At 42.9% G+C, this 18,162-nt stretch overlaps 1 protein-coding gene across 1 annotated transcript in view; it reads left to right on the forward strand.

The window, feature by feature from the left end:
- Nucleotides 1-18,162, forward strand: part of LOC121861797 — a 68,907-nt gene that overhangs the window by 27,828 nt on the left and 22,917 nt on the right. The window contains exons 2-5 of the mRNA XM_042359721.1: nucleotides 3,143-3,272; nucleotides 4,016-4,121; nucleotides 12,109-12,229; nucleotides 12,783-12,893. Of these exons, the coding sequence (XP_042215655.1) occupies nucleotides 3,143-3,272; nucleotides 4,016-4,121; nucleotides 12,109-12,229; nucleotides 12,783-12,893 (468 nt within the window). The remainder of the gene's footprint in view (nucleotides 1-3,142; nucleotides 3,273-4,015; nucleotides 4,122-12,108; nucleotides 12,230-12,782; nucleotides 12,894-18,162) is intronic.

Here is an 18,162-nt window from a genome sequence, read left to right on the forward strand (position 1 = left end):
ATCTTTAGCGTTACCTTCTGTCCTATCTGTTGTGGCATAACTAATATAAGGGACCGATATTGGCAAACACAGTTATATATTATTGCCTGAGGTCTGCCTGGTGCACACTACCAGCCTGGTGCACACTGTCAGCCTGGTGCACACTACCAGCCTGGTGCACACTCAACAGCCTGGTGCACACTGCCAGCCTGGTGCACACTACCAGCCTGGTGCACACTGCCTGTCTGGTGCACACTGCCAGCCTGGTGCACACTACCAGCCTGGTGCACACTGCCAGCCTGGTGCACACTGCCAGCCTGGTACACTGCCTGTCTGGCACACTGCCAGCCTGGTGCACACTGCCTGTCTGGTGCACACTGCCAGCCTGGTGCACACTACCAGCCTGGTGCACACTGCCAGCCTGGTGCACACCACCAGCCTGGTGCACACCGCCAGCCTGGTACACCCGCCAGCCTGGTGCACACTACCAGCCTGGTGCACACTGCCAGCCTGGCACACTGCCAGCCTGGTGCACACTACCAGCCTGGTGCACACTGCCAGCCTTGATACACTGTGAGATTATAATTGTGTAATATGCAAGTGAGGCGAGGCCTCTCCCCTATCCTCTTGTTTAATATCTCCTCCTCTTTCTCTCCCGTCTTTATTTGTTGACATTATGTTTCTTCTCTTTCGTCTCCTCTATTTACTTCCTGCTTTCCCTCCCTTCCCTTTCGCCATAATTTCTTTCTTTCCTTCCATCTCCCTTTCGGTTTTCATTCTTCCTGTGTTCCTCCTCCTGCTTTCTTTGTTGCATTTCCTTCCTCTTCCTTATTCAACTTTCTCTCCTTCTCCTTTTGTTTCTGTCTTCTCTTATATTACCCCCTCTCATTTTGTTTGTCTTCACATATCTTTCACATACATTCTTCATTCTCTCTCTCTGTCTCTCCTTTCTATTTTCTTTAATTCCTCCATTCGCTCTTCAATTCACTCCCCTTCTCTTTCTCTCTCACCTTGCACTTTCTTTCTCACTCCCCTTCTCGTTCTTCTATTTACCTCTCTCTCTCTCTCTCTAACCTCGACAATTAATTCAGATAGTCAATACGTCGAGTTTGTTTATTGACAAATGAACGTTTGGTGTGTCATAACCCTTCAAGAACGTTTGGTGTGTCATAACCCTTCAAGAACGTTTGGTGTGTCATAACCCTTCAAGAACGTTTGGTGTGTCATAACCTTCAAGAACGTTTGGTGTCATAACCCTTCAAGAGCGTTTTGTGTCATAACCTTCAAGAACGTTTGGTGTGTCATAACCCTTCAAGAACGTTTGGTGTGTCATAACCCTTCAAGAACGTTTGTGTGTGTCATAACCCTTCAAGAACGTTTGTGTGTCATAACTCAAGAACGTTTGTGTCATAACCCTTCAAGAACGTTTGGTGTCATAACCTTCAGAACGTTTGGTGTGTCATAACCTTCAAGAACGTTTGGTGTCATAACCTTCAGAAATGTTTGGGTCATAACCTTCAAGAACGTTTGGTGTGTCATAACCCTTCAAGAACGTTTGGTGTGTCATAACCCTTCAAGAACGTTTGGTGTATCAACCTTCAAGAACGTTTGGTGTGTCATAACCTTCAAGAACGTTTGGTGTGTCATAACCTTCAAGAACGTTTGCGTGTCATAACCCTTCAAGAACGTTTGGTGTCCTAACCTTTCAAGAACGTTTTGTGTCATAACCCTTCAAGAACGTTTGGTGTCATAACCCTTGAAGAACGTTTGGTGTGTCATAACCTTCAAGAACGTTTGGTGTGTCAAAACCCTTCAAGAACGTTTGGTGTGTCATAACCTTCAAGAACGTTTGGGGTCATAACCCTTCAAGAACGTTTGGTGTGTTAACCCTTCAAGAACGTTTGGTGTATCATAACCCTTCAAGAACGTTTGGGTGTCAAAACCCTTCAAGAACGTTTGGGTGTCATAACCTTCAAGAACGTTTTGTATCATAACCCTTCAAGAACGTTTGGTGTGTCATAACCCTTCAAGAACGTTTGGTGTGTCTAACCCTTCAAGAACGTTTGGTATCATAACCCTTCAAGAACGTTTGTGTGTCATAACCCTTCAAGAACGTTTGGGTGTCCTAACCCTTCAAGAACGTTTGGTGTCATAACCTTCAAGAACGTTTGGTGTGTCATAAACCCTTCAAGAACGTTTGGTGTGTCATAACCCTTCAAAAACGTTTGGTGTGTCCTAACCCTTCAAGAACGTTTGGTGTATCATAACCCTTCAAGAACGTTTGGTGTGTCATAACCCTTCAAGAACGTTTGGGTGTCCTAACCCTTCAAGAACGTTGGTGTGTCATAACCCTTCAAGAACGTTTGGTGTGTCATAACCCTTCAAGAACGTTTGGTGTCATAACCCTTCAAGAACGTTTGGGTATCATAACCTTCAAGAACGTTTGGTGTGTCCTAACCCTTCTGTGTGTGTGTGTGTGTGTGTGTGTGTGTGTGTGTGTGTGTGTCTCATGGTCGAAACTACTTTGTCCTCACGCACTAACACATCGTTTATATCCTGGAAAAATTAATATATGCTCACGCTACTGTAGGAAGACTGTGTAAAATTAGTATAGTTTATTGTACATGATGCATCTTATAGTGCCTTTGGCTATAGTGCTTAGAGTAATATTGTGTGTGTCGTGTGTGTGTGTGTGTGTGTGTGTGTGTGTGTGTGTGTGTGTGTGTGTGTGTGTGTGTGTGTGTCTCATGGTCGAAACTATTTGTTCACACTAACACATTGTTTATATCCTGGAAAATTAATATATGCTCACGCTACTGTAGGAAGACTGTGAAAATTAGTATAGTTTATTGTATATGATGCATCTTATAGTGCCTTTGTTATAGTGCTTAGGAGTAATATTGTGTGTGTGTGTGTGTGTGTGTGTGTGTGTGTGTGTGTGTGTGTGTGTCGTGTGTGTGGTGTGTGTGTGTGTGTGGTGTGTGTGTGTGGCGTGTGTGTGTGGTGTGTGTGGTGTGTGTGTGTGTGTGTGTGTGGTGTGTGTGTGTGTGTGGTGTGTGTGTGTGTGTGTGTTGTGTGTTGTGTGTGTGGCCCACTACTGAGTGACCTAATGACCTTATTTAACCTCTCTGACCTTATTTAAAGTGATCTCCTTCTCTCCTAGCCACCACAACAGCTTCGAAGATCACCTTGGCCGGTCTAACAGCCAAACTACCCTGTGAACTACCTGTACCTGCCGATAAGCCTACACTCATCCTCTGGTACAAGGACGCTGCCACCAAGCCCTTCTACAGGTACAGTGATGTAACCCTGTATCGTACCTGTATCATATAGTACAAATGTTTTTTTGTTAATTATCTCCATAGAATACAGTTACAGTCATGTCTGTATTGGACAAACTGTATCATGAGTACAGTTACAGGCGTCTGGTTTGTATTGTAAGACATGTACTGAGTAGGGGTCCAGAGAGAGAGAGAGAGGGGAGAGAGAGAGAGAGAGAGAGAGTGTGTGTGTGTGTGTGTGTGTGTGTGTGTGTGTGTGGAAAGGAAGTAATTTTGGTGAATTTAGCATTAAAGGAAATACATATTTATACATAAGCGTGAGACTATACATATAACTCTCTCTCAGCTACGATACATAACCTCCCTCTCTCCCCCTCTCAGGTCACCTCCCTCTCCAGCTCCCTCTCTCACTCCCCTCCCCCCCAGCTCACCTCCCTCTCTCTCACAGCCACGATACATAACCTCCTCCCCTCCTCAGCTCACCTCCCTCCTCTCAGCTCACTCTCCCTCAGCTCACCTCCCTCCCTCTCCTCCCCAGCCCACCTCCCTTTCTCCCTCTCTCCTCACAGCTAAGACACACAACCCTCCCTCCCTCTCAGGTCACCTCCCTCTCAGCTCACCTCTCCCGCTCACCTCCCTCTCCCCACTCTCCTTTCCCTCTCAGCTAGACACACTCCCTCTCTCCCCCTCTCAGGTCACTCTCCCTCTCTCAGCTCACTCTCCCTCTCAGCTCACTCTCCCTCTCTCCCTCACAGCTACGACGCCCGGGACAGAACTCGAGGTAAACACAAGGTCCACGACAACTCCCGCTTGGGCTGGCGTTCACGTTTCACCCTTGAGACTATTCCCCACAACTACAGGGTAAGTTGTTTGTACCGCTAGAGCTGTTTACACCACCTAGGAGGATTGTTTGTACCACCAGAACTGTTTACACCATGCAAGAGAACTGTGTCACCCAGGGAACTTTACACAGCAACCAACAACGTACTTCTTCTATACACCTCCCAGGGCTGTTGAAACTATCTTTACATATAAACACACACATAAAAACACATATAAACACATATAAACAAGATCAAACACTACCACAGACAATAGTTTTTTATCGTTTACTGACCACAATAAACACTCACACACTATATCATTAAAACTTAAGCTAGAAATTAAACAGTGAATTTTCTCCGACACACACACACACACACACACACACACACACACACACACACACACACAGTAAATAGTATTAAACACCTTTTTACAAACACTCTAATGGTTGGTGTTTTTCTATCCTACATACCAAGGTGACTTTTTCCCACCTCCAGTGCCAATAAAAAAAGCAAAGTTTATTGTTTTAGTTTCTGCAAATCAACACTTTTTTTATGTCACGTGTTTTAGTTCAGGTATAAAACGCGATATTGTACAGGTGTGGTTGTCAAGGATTGAGTTATGTTAATTACCAGATGGAATAATGTACAAAAATATATAATACTCTCAATATTGATTTTTTTTTTTATTTTTTTTTAACTCTACCATTATCTCCCTCAAAGACTCCACCATTATCTCCCTCAAAGACTCCACCATTATCTCCCTCAAAGACTACCCATTACCTACCTCCGTCAGAGGTAGGTTTCACTGTACTTAACTAAGGGAAGAAGTTTTATTTATCCTCTAATAATACGTAAAGAAAATTATATCAACAAAGAAAAAGAAATCAACTTTTTTACTCGTATAAAAAAAAAAATAAAAAAATAAAAAAAAATCCCATTAACATGATAAAACACAAAACAATAACAAACAAAATAAACAAACAAACAAACAACCAACAACAAACAAACAAACAAACAAACAACACAACTCTCAACAACAGACTATAACAAACAGGTGACAGCCGACCTCTTAACACAAGTAAACAAACAAAATTAAAATAATGTCGGGTGTTTCCAAAAGTTGTAAGACTGTACGGGCTGACTGGGGTAGTTAGTATGTGGCTGACAGTAGTTAGTATGTGGCTGACTGGGGTAGTTAGTATGTGGCTGACTGGGGTAGTTAGTATGTGGCTGACTGGGGTAGTTAGTAGTTGTGGCTGACTGGGGGAGTTAGTATGTGGCTGACAGTAGTTAGTATGTGGCTGACTGGGGTAGTTAGTATGTGGTGACGTAGTTAGTATGTGGCTGACTGGGGTAGTTAGTATGTGGCTGACTGGGGTAGTTAGTATGTGGCTGACTGGGTAGTTAGTATGTGGCTGACTGGGGTAGTTAGTATGTGGCAGTCAAGTCGGGGAGGGGAAGAAATTACCGTCATTAAGGACCATTGTAACTGAGGAATAATGTGGAGTCTGTCTGTCTGTCTGTCTGTCTGTCTGTGTCTGTCTGTGTCTGTCTGTCTGTCTGTCTGTCTGTGTCTGTCTGTCTGTCGTCTGTCTGTCTGTGTTCGTCTGTCTGTCTGTGTCTGTCTGTCTGTGTCTGTCTGTCTGTCTGTGTCTGTCTGTCTGTCTGTCTGTCTGTCTGTCTGTGCCTGTTTGTCTGTGCTCGTTCGTCTGTTTGTCTGTCTGTGTCTGTTCGTCTGTCTGTCTGTCTGTCTTTCTGTCTGTCTGTCTGTCTGTCTGTCTGTGTCTGTTCGTCTGTCTGTCTGTGTCTGTCTGTCTGTCTGTGTGTCTGTCTGTGCTCTGTCTGTCTGTGTCTGTCTGTCTGTCTTCGTGTCTCGTCTGTCTGTGGTCTGTCTGTCGTCTGTTCGTGTCTGTTCGTCTGTCTGTCTGTCTGTCTGTGTCTGTCTGTCTGTCCGTCTGTCTGTGTCTGTCTGTCTGTCTGTGTCTGTCTGTCTGTGTCTGTTTGTCTGTCTGTCTGGTCTGTCTGTCTGTGTTCGTCTGTCTGTGTCTGTCTGTCTGTGCTCTGTTTGTCTGTGTCTGTCTGTCTGCTCTGTCTGTGTCTGTCTGTCTGTCTGTCTGTGTCTGTCTGTCTGTCTTCGTCTGTTCGTTTGTCTGTGTCTGTCCGTCTGTGTCTGTTCGTGTCTGTCTGTCTGTGTCTGTCTGTCTGTGCTCCGTTCGTCTGTGTCTGTCTGTCCGTCTGTCTGTCTGTGTCCGTCTGTGTCTGTCTGTTTGTCTGTCTCTGTCTGTCTGTCTGTCTGTCTGTGTCTGTCGTCTGTGTCTGTCTGTGTATGTTTGTCTGTGTCTGTCTGTGTCTGTCTGTCTGTCTGTGTCTGTCTGTGTCTGTCTGTCTGTCTGTGTCTGTCTGTCTGTCTGTTTAAAGGTGAAGAACAGGACAAAAGACCAAAAATACTATAACAAAATAATGTATAACTCATTCACAAAACACTTTAATGAATAACAACAATGACCAAGGAAATAATTAATGTATATATGAATAACCAATAAAGTGATGGTAGATACAGTTACCATAGTATTTAGTTGACTTATTTTGCCATATTAGTCATTGGTGTGTGGAGATAGATATGTGAAGGGGTGGGTGGGGTTGGGTGGGTGGGTTGGGTGGGTGGGTGGGTGGTGTGGGTTGTGTGGTGGGGGTTGGTGGGTTGGTGTGTGGGGGTTAGGTTAGGTTAGGTTGGGTTAGGTTAGTTGGTAGTTAGGTTATGTTCGGTAAGTTTTATTAATCTTCACATTTTCGATTTCCTTTGAGGTCATAAACTTATTTATTTAATTAATCTATCACGGTTCCTGCCACCCCCGCCCATCCTGCCTTCAATTATCCTGATTAATATATCTATCACTGTTCTTCACGTCTAATCATATAGCCACAATATATCATTTCCTTATATAGTAAAACCTCTATTTAAACAACTATACGAAAATGAAAGTCCGTTATATCGAGGGTCTGTTATATATGAAACCTCCATTAACGGAATATATAGCGAGACAAATCCGCTATATGGAATTTTCACTATAAATTCCTACCATAAACTTCAAACACAAATTCATCTAATATTACCAAATCAATTTTTCTTGTTAAATTAAAATCTTGAACATAAACACGACTTTCATAGCCTATATCTGCGGTAGGATCTTGTTGACTTGTTCACATTTCAAGACATGGGTGAGGAGAGGGGGTGGGGGGGGGGGGTAGCTGGTTCACGTCTAGTTAAGGCTTTGTGTTGCTCTGACAAGTCCTGTGAATAAATTTTGGGTGGGAGGTCCTGTTACGTACATATATAAGGTTGGTTGAGCCATTAGTGTGAGTTTTACTTCATTAATTCTGGTTGTGCACAATACTGGCTCTCTCTCTCTCTCTCTCTCTCTCTCTCTGTCCATTCCTGTCTCTATCTATCTCTGTTTGTCTCCCTGTTCCATTCATCCGTCCCACCCTCTCCTAATTCACTCCTTCTCCCTTTATTCCACCTTACCCTCTCATGTTCTTCCCTCCTCTCCTTCCTTCCTTCCTTCCTTCCCTCCCTTCCTTGTCCTTCCTCACTAGTTCTGCTCCACTGGCCTCATAAAATACTAACCTCCTCCCTCCTCCTCCTTCGTCTCTCTCTCCTCTTCCTTCTTCCCCCTCCTCCCTCCCTCCCTCCCTTCCTCCCTTCCTTCCCAGATGGTGTACATAAAGAGACTCCTCCTCCTCCTCCTCCTCCTTCCCTGTTAAGTCCATCTCACCATCAAGATAATTTAGCCAGAGGAAGGCCATGGCCAGGTAATCAGACTTAGACTATGGCCAAGTAATCAGAGTATGGCCATGGCTACGAAACACGACCTTGAACTTAAGATTTAATTACCTGAGGAAAATTAGTGGGCAATGAATTCCATTCCTGTGAGTCATTAGGGCAACACAAGGCCTTACTGGGGCAGGGTTAATGACCAGGTAAACAACAACAGAGAAGAATTAATTACTAAGCAACAATCCCAACGAGGTTATTAGAGATTAAACTGTCATCGAAGGTTACGTTAACGAGCTCTTCTGGAGGTACGGACGGACGGGCGGATAGAGGGACGGACTAATCAAAACATCACCATCATCCTGTTAACAAATCTAACCAATTCGAGATCACTAACAACCCTACCATCACCCCCTCCCCTGTTGGCTCACGCCAGCCGAAGACAAGTGACGATCAACATAAACAAAATTAGATTCTACGGCGAAGAACACACTACACCCGCCCGCCCGCCCGCCTGCCACCCAACACGACACCTCAACAACCCCACTACCCACCCCGCCTGCCCACCCCAGCACGACACCTCAACCCACCCTGCCACCCGCCCGCCACTGGCGACACCCCAACCACCCCTACCCGCCGCCCGCCACCCAACGACACCTCCAACCACCCCACTACCACCGCCCGCCACAACGACACAACCACCTACCACCCGCCCGCCACCCAACGACACACAACCACCCTACCACCGCCTGCCACCCAACACGACACCCACTACCACCCGCCTGCCACCCAACACGACACCCCAACCACCCACTACCACCCGCCTGCCACCCAACACAACACCCCAACCACCCACTACCACCCGCCTCCCACCCAACACCCCAACCACCCACTACCACCCGCCCGCCACACAGCACAACCCCAGAACACGCCGCCACTATGCCCTCCAGTACAGCTTAAGCTTCAGTGAGGCATAAAATGGCTCCAGGTAGTGAGGGGTTAGTCTACATGAGCCATCCATCGTTAGCTTCTACATGTGTCCTACAGTAAACAACCTTCTACGAGAACCTACAGTAAACCTCCTGAAACACCTGAAGGAGGCCGTGAAAGCAGCATCAGTCTCAACCTTCACTCAGGAGTTTTACAGGAACAAGAGTCTCCTCCCTGACGCTTGAGGCAACCTACTAGAATAAACAACTTCAGTATACAAAGGGAATCAAGATCCTCCTGCCGCTGTCTCCAGAGAAGGTCCACCAGGTGTTATTAAAGCCGCTCTTAACGACCTGGCAAGTGTTCACCCAGAGACACAATGTTCATATAACAGATTGAACAACTGAGCCCCAGTACAGGAGGAGGCTCTGTACTCAATCCTCTATACTTCCCAAACTAAAGTCGGGGTACTCATGCAACTGGGTCGACTGTGAGAGCCCCGGGAACAAACCAGCGACCATCAGGACACTAGCTGAAGGATGTGTCCACTTCACCTGTGACTTCACCTGTGACTTCACCAAGACTTCCTCCGTTTACTCTCAGACAGGGAAAAAAGAACAGTGTTACGTTAGTCTTTCACAATTAGATCAGTGAAGAGTCGTCTGTCGGTCCATGAATAAGGTAGTTATCTCCTTGGCAATATATCAGACGAGTGACTTTAAACCAAACAGTATGTAACCTTTACAACACAGACACAGCAACGAGGGACAGATCTAACACGATGTCAATAAATTTTTTCTCGCCGCCAGCACCATCACGACACACTACAGCAACGTCCGCTTCTGTTGGAAAGTTCTCCCGCTTTTTTCTAATCATCTGACGACCTTCCTGACGGGGTCCTGGTGTAGATACAAGGAAATGAGGAGACTCAAGGCTACTGCGCCCTTATGTTCCCCGAAGGATAAAGGATATATTGGGTATTGGATAATATAACACCTGACGAAGAGGAACATATGGGAATTATTCAATATAAATAAAAAAGTGAAGCAAAAGAACTGAGCAACAGCGAGGTGGTGTGTGTGTGTGAGGGAGAACTAATGGTCATTGTTGACCTGGGAGGCACCTGGAAGACAGTAAACTATTCTCCTGATGGCTCCCTAGGCCTGTTCCTACCCCCCCCCCAACCTACCTCTCAACCCCTCCTCCACCCACCTACCACCCACCTACCTCTCAACCCCTCCTCCACCCACCTACCCTCCCCACCCACTCACCTACCCCCCCACCCACCCCTGTCATCATAATAATAGTGACCACCACATTATTGATTCATCATTATACTAATCATTAGCCTCCGTCTCTTACCTATTATAGGCTCTTGTACTTTTTTTTTTATACTTTGTCGAGAAAAACACCCGAAGCGAACATCCCTGAGAGAGAACCGTCCTAAAAGAAGTATTACTAGCTTCTAATTTGCATATAGAATACCTCATTATATATTTTGGTTAGTGAGTTTAATCCCCGGTCAGATAAAACAACTTTTTTTTCCTCCTCTCTCTCAGATCTCAGGTACAGAGGAAAATGGAAAATGAAGAGTGTGTGTGGGAGGTAAACATCGTAACACTACTGGTGGTGTGGTGGAGGTGTGGTGAAGCTTCCATCTCTCTCTATATAGACCAAAACACACACTATGATTATTCCTTCTGTTGTGGCGTTCCTAAGTCTGTGTTGAGATGAGTGGTAGTGGAGGGGTGGTAGTGGAGGGTGGTGGTAGGAGGGTGGTAGTGGAGGGGTGGTTACGTAGTGGGGGTGGCTGGGTGGTGGGGTGGAGGGGTGGTAGTAGAGGGATGCATGACTGAGTAGAGGGAGTAACTGACTGACTGGAGGGAGTAACTGACTGAGTGACTGTCTAGGTAGAGGGGTAATTACCTAGTTACTTGTAGTGGTCCTCAGGTAAGACACAATTAACAGACAGACGGACAACACCTGTGGGACTAACAACCTTTTAACCATTTTCATCTCTTTCAATACCTTGACCTTATCATTTGACCTCGTGACCTCTTGACCTCCTGACCTCCACCTCAAAATCATAATATATACCGGAGAAATGCATACAGAAAAAGGGTAAGTGAAAGAACTAGAGAAAGAGAGAGAGAGAAAGGCGATGAAAAGAAAATGAGTCAAAACGAAAGTTGGAGAGAGAGAGAGAGAGAGAGAGAGAGAGAGAGAGAGAGAGAGAGAGAGACTTGATCTACACGTTCTCTCTCAATCTCTCTCTCTCCTTCCTCCGTGATTTAAATACAGGATTCAGCAACTCTTAATGTTTGGTCGACGTCACATCAAACAGGGGACACACACACACACACACACACACACACACACACACACACACACACACACACACACAGAGTCCTCAATATATAGATTTATAGACTAGAGTTAGCCACAAGTTCTAAAGTGTGGATAAGTGGATATAGATTAGGTTTCAGCGCAGGTGTGGATAAGCGGATATAGATTAAGTTTCAGCGCAGGTGTGGATAAATTACTCTAATTTGCATACTGTCAATAAAGTCGGTTTTATTATGATGATTTTCTCTGAGTTATAGTGGGGAAATATTTTAACGTCTTATATTATACATTACCTTTAAGAGAAATGTCACACCTGTTTAATTATATATGTAAAGGTATTTAATTTACCTGTACAGTGATTAATATGGGATAGTTAATCTTCTAAAAATTATAAAAAAAATTATTAAATGTTTTCGGTATTTAGGTAAGTGAGTGAGTGAGTGAGTGAGTGAGTGAGTGAGTGAGTGAAGAGCCAGGAACAAATTTACGTCTCAATTATAATTAACTGAGTACCAAACACTTAAACCGATTAATTTAATATACGGATTAATTTTCACATATATTCATCAGTCAATTTCAATTAAATTTTAATTAACGTAATTAACCGCGAGTAATTAAATCATTAGGGTATATTTAGTCCTGCACACCTGTCCTCCACACCTGTCCTGCACACCTAGTTACCTGTGTTAATTAATGACTCGTGTGGAAATACCTTGTTATATTTTTTTTTTTTTCTTTATTTATACAATTTTATTTAATTGATTCTTCTTCTTATTATTATTATTATTTATTATTATGTCAAACTCAATACAATTTCTTTATTAATCTCAAACACATTTCTCACTCGCCACCAACTACATCTTAATTAACAACTAAATCAGCGCCATTAGTCCTTGTTAACCAATCCCCCATTACACCACTAACTTGTGAATGAGAAAGAAATTATTATTTAATTTTTTCTCGGGGTCAGACTCGTATGGGTTTCTTAGAGGTGGAGAACGTGAGTCTGGCGGACGCTGGGAACTACACCTGCCGGGTGGATTTCATGACTTCACAAACTCTGATGTCATTACTTCAACTGACGGTTCATGGTAAGTTAAATTTTATTGTTATTGTTAGTTATTTTTGTGTCTGTTTTATGTAATTGTTAATATTTTTCGACATATTTTTTTTTTTAAATTTTATAAAATGATTGGCGATCTGTGTGACTACGGCGCTAAATATTTATTCGAGGAATGACACGAAAACTAACATAATCTAACATATATAACGACTTTAATTCATTTGTTTTAATATATCAAGTAATGTTAGTTAAATCAACTTGGTTTACTAAGTGTGTAGTTCAATATTATATCTTCTTATAAAGGCTTTAGTGTCGTAGTCTCTCAGATGAAGGTAAACAACAATCAGACACCCATAATCAACCACCTATTAACTCTATTCACAGTAAATTTACCAACTTCAAATTATTCCTTCCGTTTAACGATATCAAACACAAAACAGAAGGAATACTTTGATAGATGATTTTAACCATTTAATTTATTCTCGAGAAACCCAGCCAACAGTTCATTAATTTATTCCCTTCTGCTAAGACTTTCCAAGGGTAGATAAACACTGACTTTGAAATTCTCTTTGACTCAACAGAAGGGATCCGTAGCCTGGAGATCTTCGACGCTTATGAGACGATGATCAGTCAAGTGGCTGGGCCGTACAAGATCTCTTCCCGGGTCGTACTGTCCTGTCGGGCGTATGGTGGTAGGTCAAAAATGCCTTTATACCTAAAAAATAACTCTCTCTCTCTCTCTCTCTCTCTCTCTCTCTCTCTCTCTCTCTCTCTCTCTCTATAAGCAAAAGACGAACGGAAAACAATAGTGGTAAATTCTTTCCTTGATAGTGTGGTCTTTATAATTCGTGCGATGAGTTACGATCTAAAACCACATTGTTTCACTTATCATCCCTGAGTAAAAACAATAGAACTAAACAAAAGCAAGAAAAAGATTATTAGATTGAAACAGTTGCCCCAATATCAGTTCCCTGGAGGCGGCGGGTGTCCACAGAGGTATAAACTCACTTAACAACACAATGAACTAAGCACTGCAACAACCCGAGTCAGTCATCCCAACACATTACACCATTATGAAGGCTTATATTGGTGCTTGTGTGCCTCCTAACAGGTAGTTCAGGTGTGATTAATAATATTTAGTGACTTAATTTAATATAATCTGTAACATTTAAGACTTAACAGTAAAGTATAATGATATTAATAATGCCAAAGTGAAAAATGACGTACCAGAGGAGTTATGAAGCTTGACGTCGTGTAAGGGTTAGTGGTATTGGTCCTACATTATTACTCCTGTCGATAATAGTTTGAGATATTAAACAAATAAGACTCTGCGTGTTATATATTATCAAGGTACACGTGTGTTGGTTTCCCCCGTCACACAACACTTCAATAATTATACAGCGTGGATGGTGGCGAGTTCCCTGCCTTGTTGATGGGTCTTTGTGGTAGGAATCCATCTTTATTTGTCTAACTTTCCCGCCATATCAATAACCAAACCTCGCCTTTCCTAAACAGACGTAATAAAACCTAATATTATTCTCACAACACAAAGTAAATATATATAATGTAGGAGTATATATGAAGAGTGGAGGCTATATCTTGTGTAAATTATAGGGAAGAGTAAACTATAATTATGTATAGTCGTTTAGTCAACGTTTTACATTCCTCGACACATTTATAGAAACACTTTCAAATATTCAAGTAACAAATCAAAGTTAAAGTGACATAAAACGGTCTTAAAACAAAGATAAAACCTGATAATGGTTTTATATTATTAAACCATTAAATTATATGACAACAAAACCAGTGATATTATTAATACAATAACGTTAAGTTCACAAAGATGGAATATTTAGAGTTTTACCTCATAACTATTGTCGCTACCATGGCTGTGTTGATCTTTGTAGTCACATTATAAGCGCTGACTTAGCATACGATTCTCAACACCGTGAGAGAGGAACAACAAAACTATGTATAGGCAACAATAACAAATAAACATGAACTATTTTACTATGTATGAAATATTATGATATGGAAAATACACATCGATGAAATATTCAACAAATTACAGAGTTATGGCCACTAAAACTGTCATATTGTTTAATGCAAATGATAAAATAAACAGAGGTGTTGACATGTAGCCGATACGATTTTAAAATGAGTGGAACGTCAACACGAAACTGAAATATAAACATAAAAAGTATGAAAAATATTTATAATTGTCAATAAAATTCCATAAAAACATATTGCAATCTCTTATGATAGAAATATACTCTAGTAAATTATTGAAATGTTTGGTTAAAGTATAAGAGAAAATTAGCACAAACAAGTCTCACGGGGGAAACTCTGCTAAAAATACCTTATTAATCTCTCGCGATGTACAAGGTCGTCATTATTAAGCTTAGATCGTCATTATTAAACTTAGGTCGTCATTATAAAGCCCAGATCGTCTTTATTAAAGCTCAGGTCGTCATTATTAAGCTCAGGTCATCATTATTAAGCTTAGGTCGACATTATGAAGCTCAAGTCGTCATTATTAACCCCAAGTCGTCATTATTAGGCTTAGGTCGTCATTATTAAGCTCAGGTCGTCATTAATAAGCTCAGGTCGACATTAATAAGCTCAGGTCGTCATTATTAAGCTCAAGTCGTCATTATTAACCCCAAGTCGTCATTATTAGGCTTAGGTCGTCATTGTTATTAAAGCTCAGGTCATCTCGATAATAAGCACCAGGTCGTCATTATCAAGCTTAGTTCTTCCATTAGCCCAAACTCAGGTCTGGCTAACTGAATCTCACTCTGGAAATACTATCAGGAAATTTTTATTAGGTTAATGTTGGAGTTTATTATTTGTGAAAATTGTTACTGAGAATGTTGTCTGTAGTCACCGAAATGTTGATCAATTAAGGATCAAAGAATGAGCCTTAAACCTTTAGTTCAGTTTCTCCTGCAGTGTACAGTGGGTGTGTGTGTGGGTATGTTGAGAGAGAGAAACCCCTTGCTCGTACTTTGAGGGGAGAAGAGGTAAGCTGGGGACAGGTGAGGGGAGAAGAAGTAAGCTGGGGATAGGTGAGGAGAGAAGAAGTAAGCTGGGGACAGGTGAGGAGAGAAGAAGTAAGCTGGGGATAGGTGAGGGGAGAAGTAAGCTGGGGATAGGTGAGGGGAGAAGAAGTAAGCTGGGGACAGGTGAGGGGAGAAGAGATAAGCTGGGGACAGGTGGGAGGAGTGAAGGTAAATATGTCTGATGAGAATGAAAGCACAAAAAAAAAGTTTGGAGGTGTTGTTAATAATGAATTGTGGATATATGAACTAGAATATAATGAAGTCTGCCCCAAAATATATGTAGTGTAATTCATCATGAGAAGATATGAACAGTGGGTATTGTGTGAGCATAATACAAAAGCGACTGAAATGATTTTAGGGAATATACAAATACCTGTATTGAAAGCATGTGAGTGAGAGATAAAGTGAGTAATGAGAGATAACAGAGTGGATGAGAGAGAAGTTGATGAGACATATAGGCAAATATTACGAATAATTAACGATAGAGACACCTACAAATATATGCTGAAAATATCATAAAAACTAAAAAAAATCACAAAAATACAACCAGGTTATATGATAAAGATATAAAACTCTTAAATATTGTTTACGTGAGTTGGGAATAGACGTTGATTTGGTATTTACATATATAAAGGATCTGTTTACTTACAACCTTTCATCACATATTGTTTTATAAATATATCACATCTTCCTTGAGAGAAGAATGTCAACAACCTCTTCAATTCTCACGACAGAGAGTCAAGGAGAGAGGCGAGTGAAGTTAACCTGAGCTATTATTGTTGCCTCTTGACATTTAAAACAACCAAGACAGAATATGCATAAGCCTTTTGTTTTTAATCTGTTGTTTTATTGTCTTTTTTTTGGTTTGGCAGTGTTTGGTTTGATGAGTTTTATTTTGTTATTTAGGGTTTAATGTGGGTTTTTTTTTTTTAGGTTAGAATTGGATGATATATTTCTGTGGGTATTTTTGTGTGACATTTCTCTCTTTCTCTCTCGCTTTAACTCCCCCCCTCCACACTCTCTCTCTCTCCTTCCATTCTGTCACACACACACACACACACACACCTCCCTCCCTCCCCCCTTTCCGTCCTTCCCTCCCTGCCTCGAACAAACAATTCTCCCACACCCCTCCCTCCCTCTCTTCCCCCTCTCCCTCACCCCCCCCACCCATCCCTCCCTCTCTCCCTGGCTCACACACAACACCCGTCTGTGCTGCGGAGACAAGCCTGCCACCCCACACGGCTGATAAGGAGAACTCCCCCGTGTACCCAGGGTAGTGTGGAGCAAACCAGCACTCCCACCGCCTGTGATTCACTCCCGTCCACCTCGCCAAGCAGATGTGTGGTGGAGTGTGTCAAGAGGGCCTCCAGCTATTGTTAGAGTCTAGATCATCATCATCATCATCATCATCATCATCATCATCATCATCATCATCATCATCATCATCATCGTTTTATGGCCATATTCCTCGGTCGTGATTAACCGTAATTACTTGATGGTATGGCGTCCTTGTTGTCATCAGGTAAATTTTAAACACATTTTACACATGGTTGCCCTTACTAATACATCTCTCTTAAAAAAACAAACAATGAATATCACATCAGAAACATGCAAACAAACACACACATACATGATCGTCTGTAAGCTTCCGATGAACACAAGAGCTACAATAACCTAAATGATATGAATTGTCTCCTATTTTAAACACCGACGTTGCTTTTATAATTCCAGTGTGTTGTGCTCGCAATTTCCACAGCTCCGCCAACTCACTGTATATCGGACGTAATTGAACACACAACTACAATAATCCTCCCCATGAGTGAAATAACTTTTATTCCTGGGAGTGAGGCTATGAATGTTGCGTGTTTGGAGAGCCATCTATAACGACACAAAGTTAAATGGTGTTTTATGTCTACGTGAGATTATTTTTTTAGGGTCTTTTCTCCCTGTTTACCCTTCCTGTTCTATATAGTGCCTCCCTCTCCCTCTCCACCCCTCCTGTTCTATATAGTGCCTCCCTCTCCCTCTCCACCCCTCCTGTTCTATATAGTACCTCCCTCTCCTTCTCCACCCCTCCTGTTCTATATAGTACCTCCCTCTCCCTCTCCACCCCTCCTGTTCTATATAGTGCCTCCCTCTCCCTCTCCCCTCTCCCACCCCTCCTGTTTCTATATAGTGCCTCCCTCCCTCTCCACCCCTCCTGTTCTATATGAGTGCCTCCCTCTCCTCTCACCCTTTCTGTTTCTATATAGTGCCTCCCTCTCCCTCTCCACCTCACTGTTCTATATAGTGCCTCCCTCTCTCTCTCCACCCTCCTGTTCTATATGGTGCCTCCCTCTCCCTCCTCCACCCCTCCTGTTCTATATGGTCCTCCCTCTCCCTCTCCACCCCTCCTGTTCTATATAGTGCCTCCCTCTCCCTCTCCACCCCACCCTCCTGTTTCTATATAGGTACCTCCTCTCCCTCTCCACCCTCCTGTTCTATATAGTGCCTCCTCTCCCTCTCCACCCCTCCTGTTCACTGCTGTAGTACCTCCCTCTCCCTCTCCACCCCCTCCTGTTCTATATAGTGCCTCCTCTCCCTCTCCACCCCCTCCTGTTCTATATAGTGCCTCCCTCTCCCTCCTCCACCCCTCCTGTTCACCATATAGTGCCTCCTCTCCCTCTCCACCCCTCCTGTTCTATATAGTGCCTCCTCTCCTCCTCCACCCCTCCTGTTCTATATAGTACCTCCCTCTCTCTCTCCACCCCTCCTGTTCTATATAGTGCCTCCCTCTCTCTCTCCACCCCTCCTGTTCTATATAGTACCTCCCTCTCCCTCTCCACCCCTCCTGTTCCCGGCATGGTGGAGTGGAATGGTTAACATAACAATGAAAACAAAATACTAACTTTAATCTTTT

The sequence above is a fragment of the Homarus americanus genome, unplaced genomic scaffold, assembly GCF_018991925.1.
Source record: "Homarus americanus isolate GMGI-L3 unplaced genomic scaffold, GMGI_Hamer_2.0 scaffold8148, whole genome shotgun sequence".
Lineage (NCBI taxonomy): Eukaryota > Metazoa > Arthropoda > Malacostraca > Decapoda > Nephropidae > Homarus > Homarus americanus.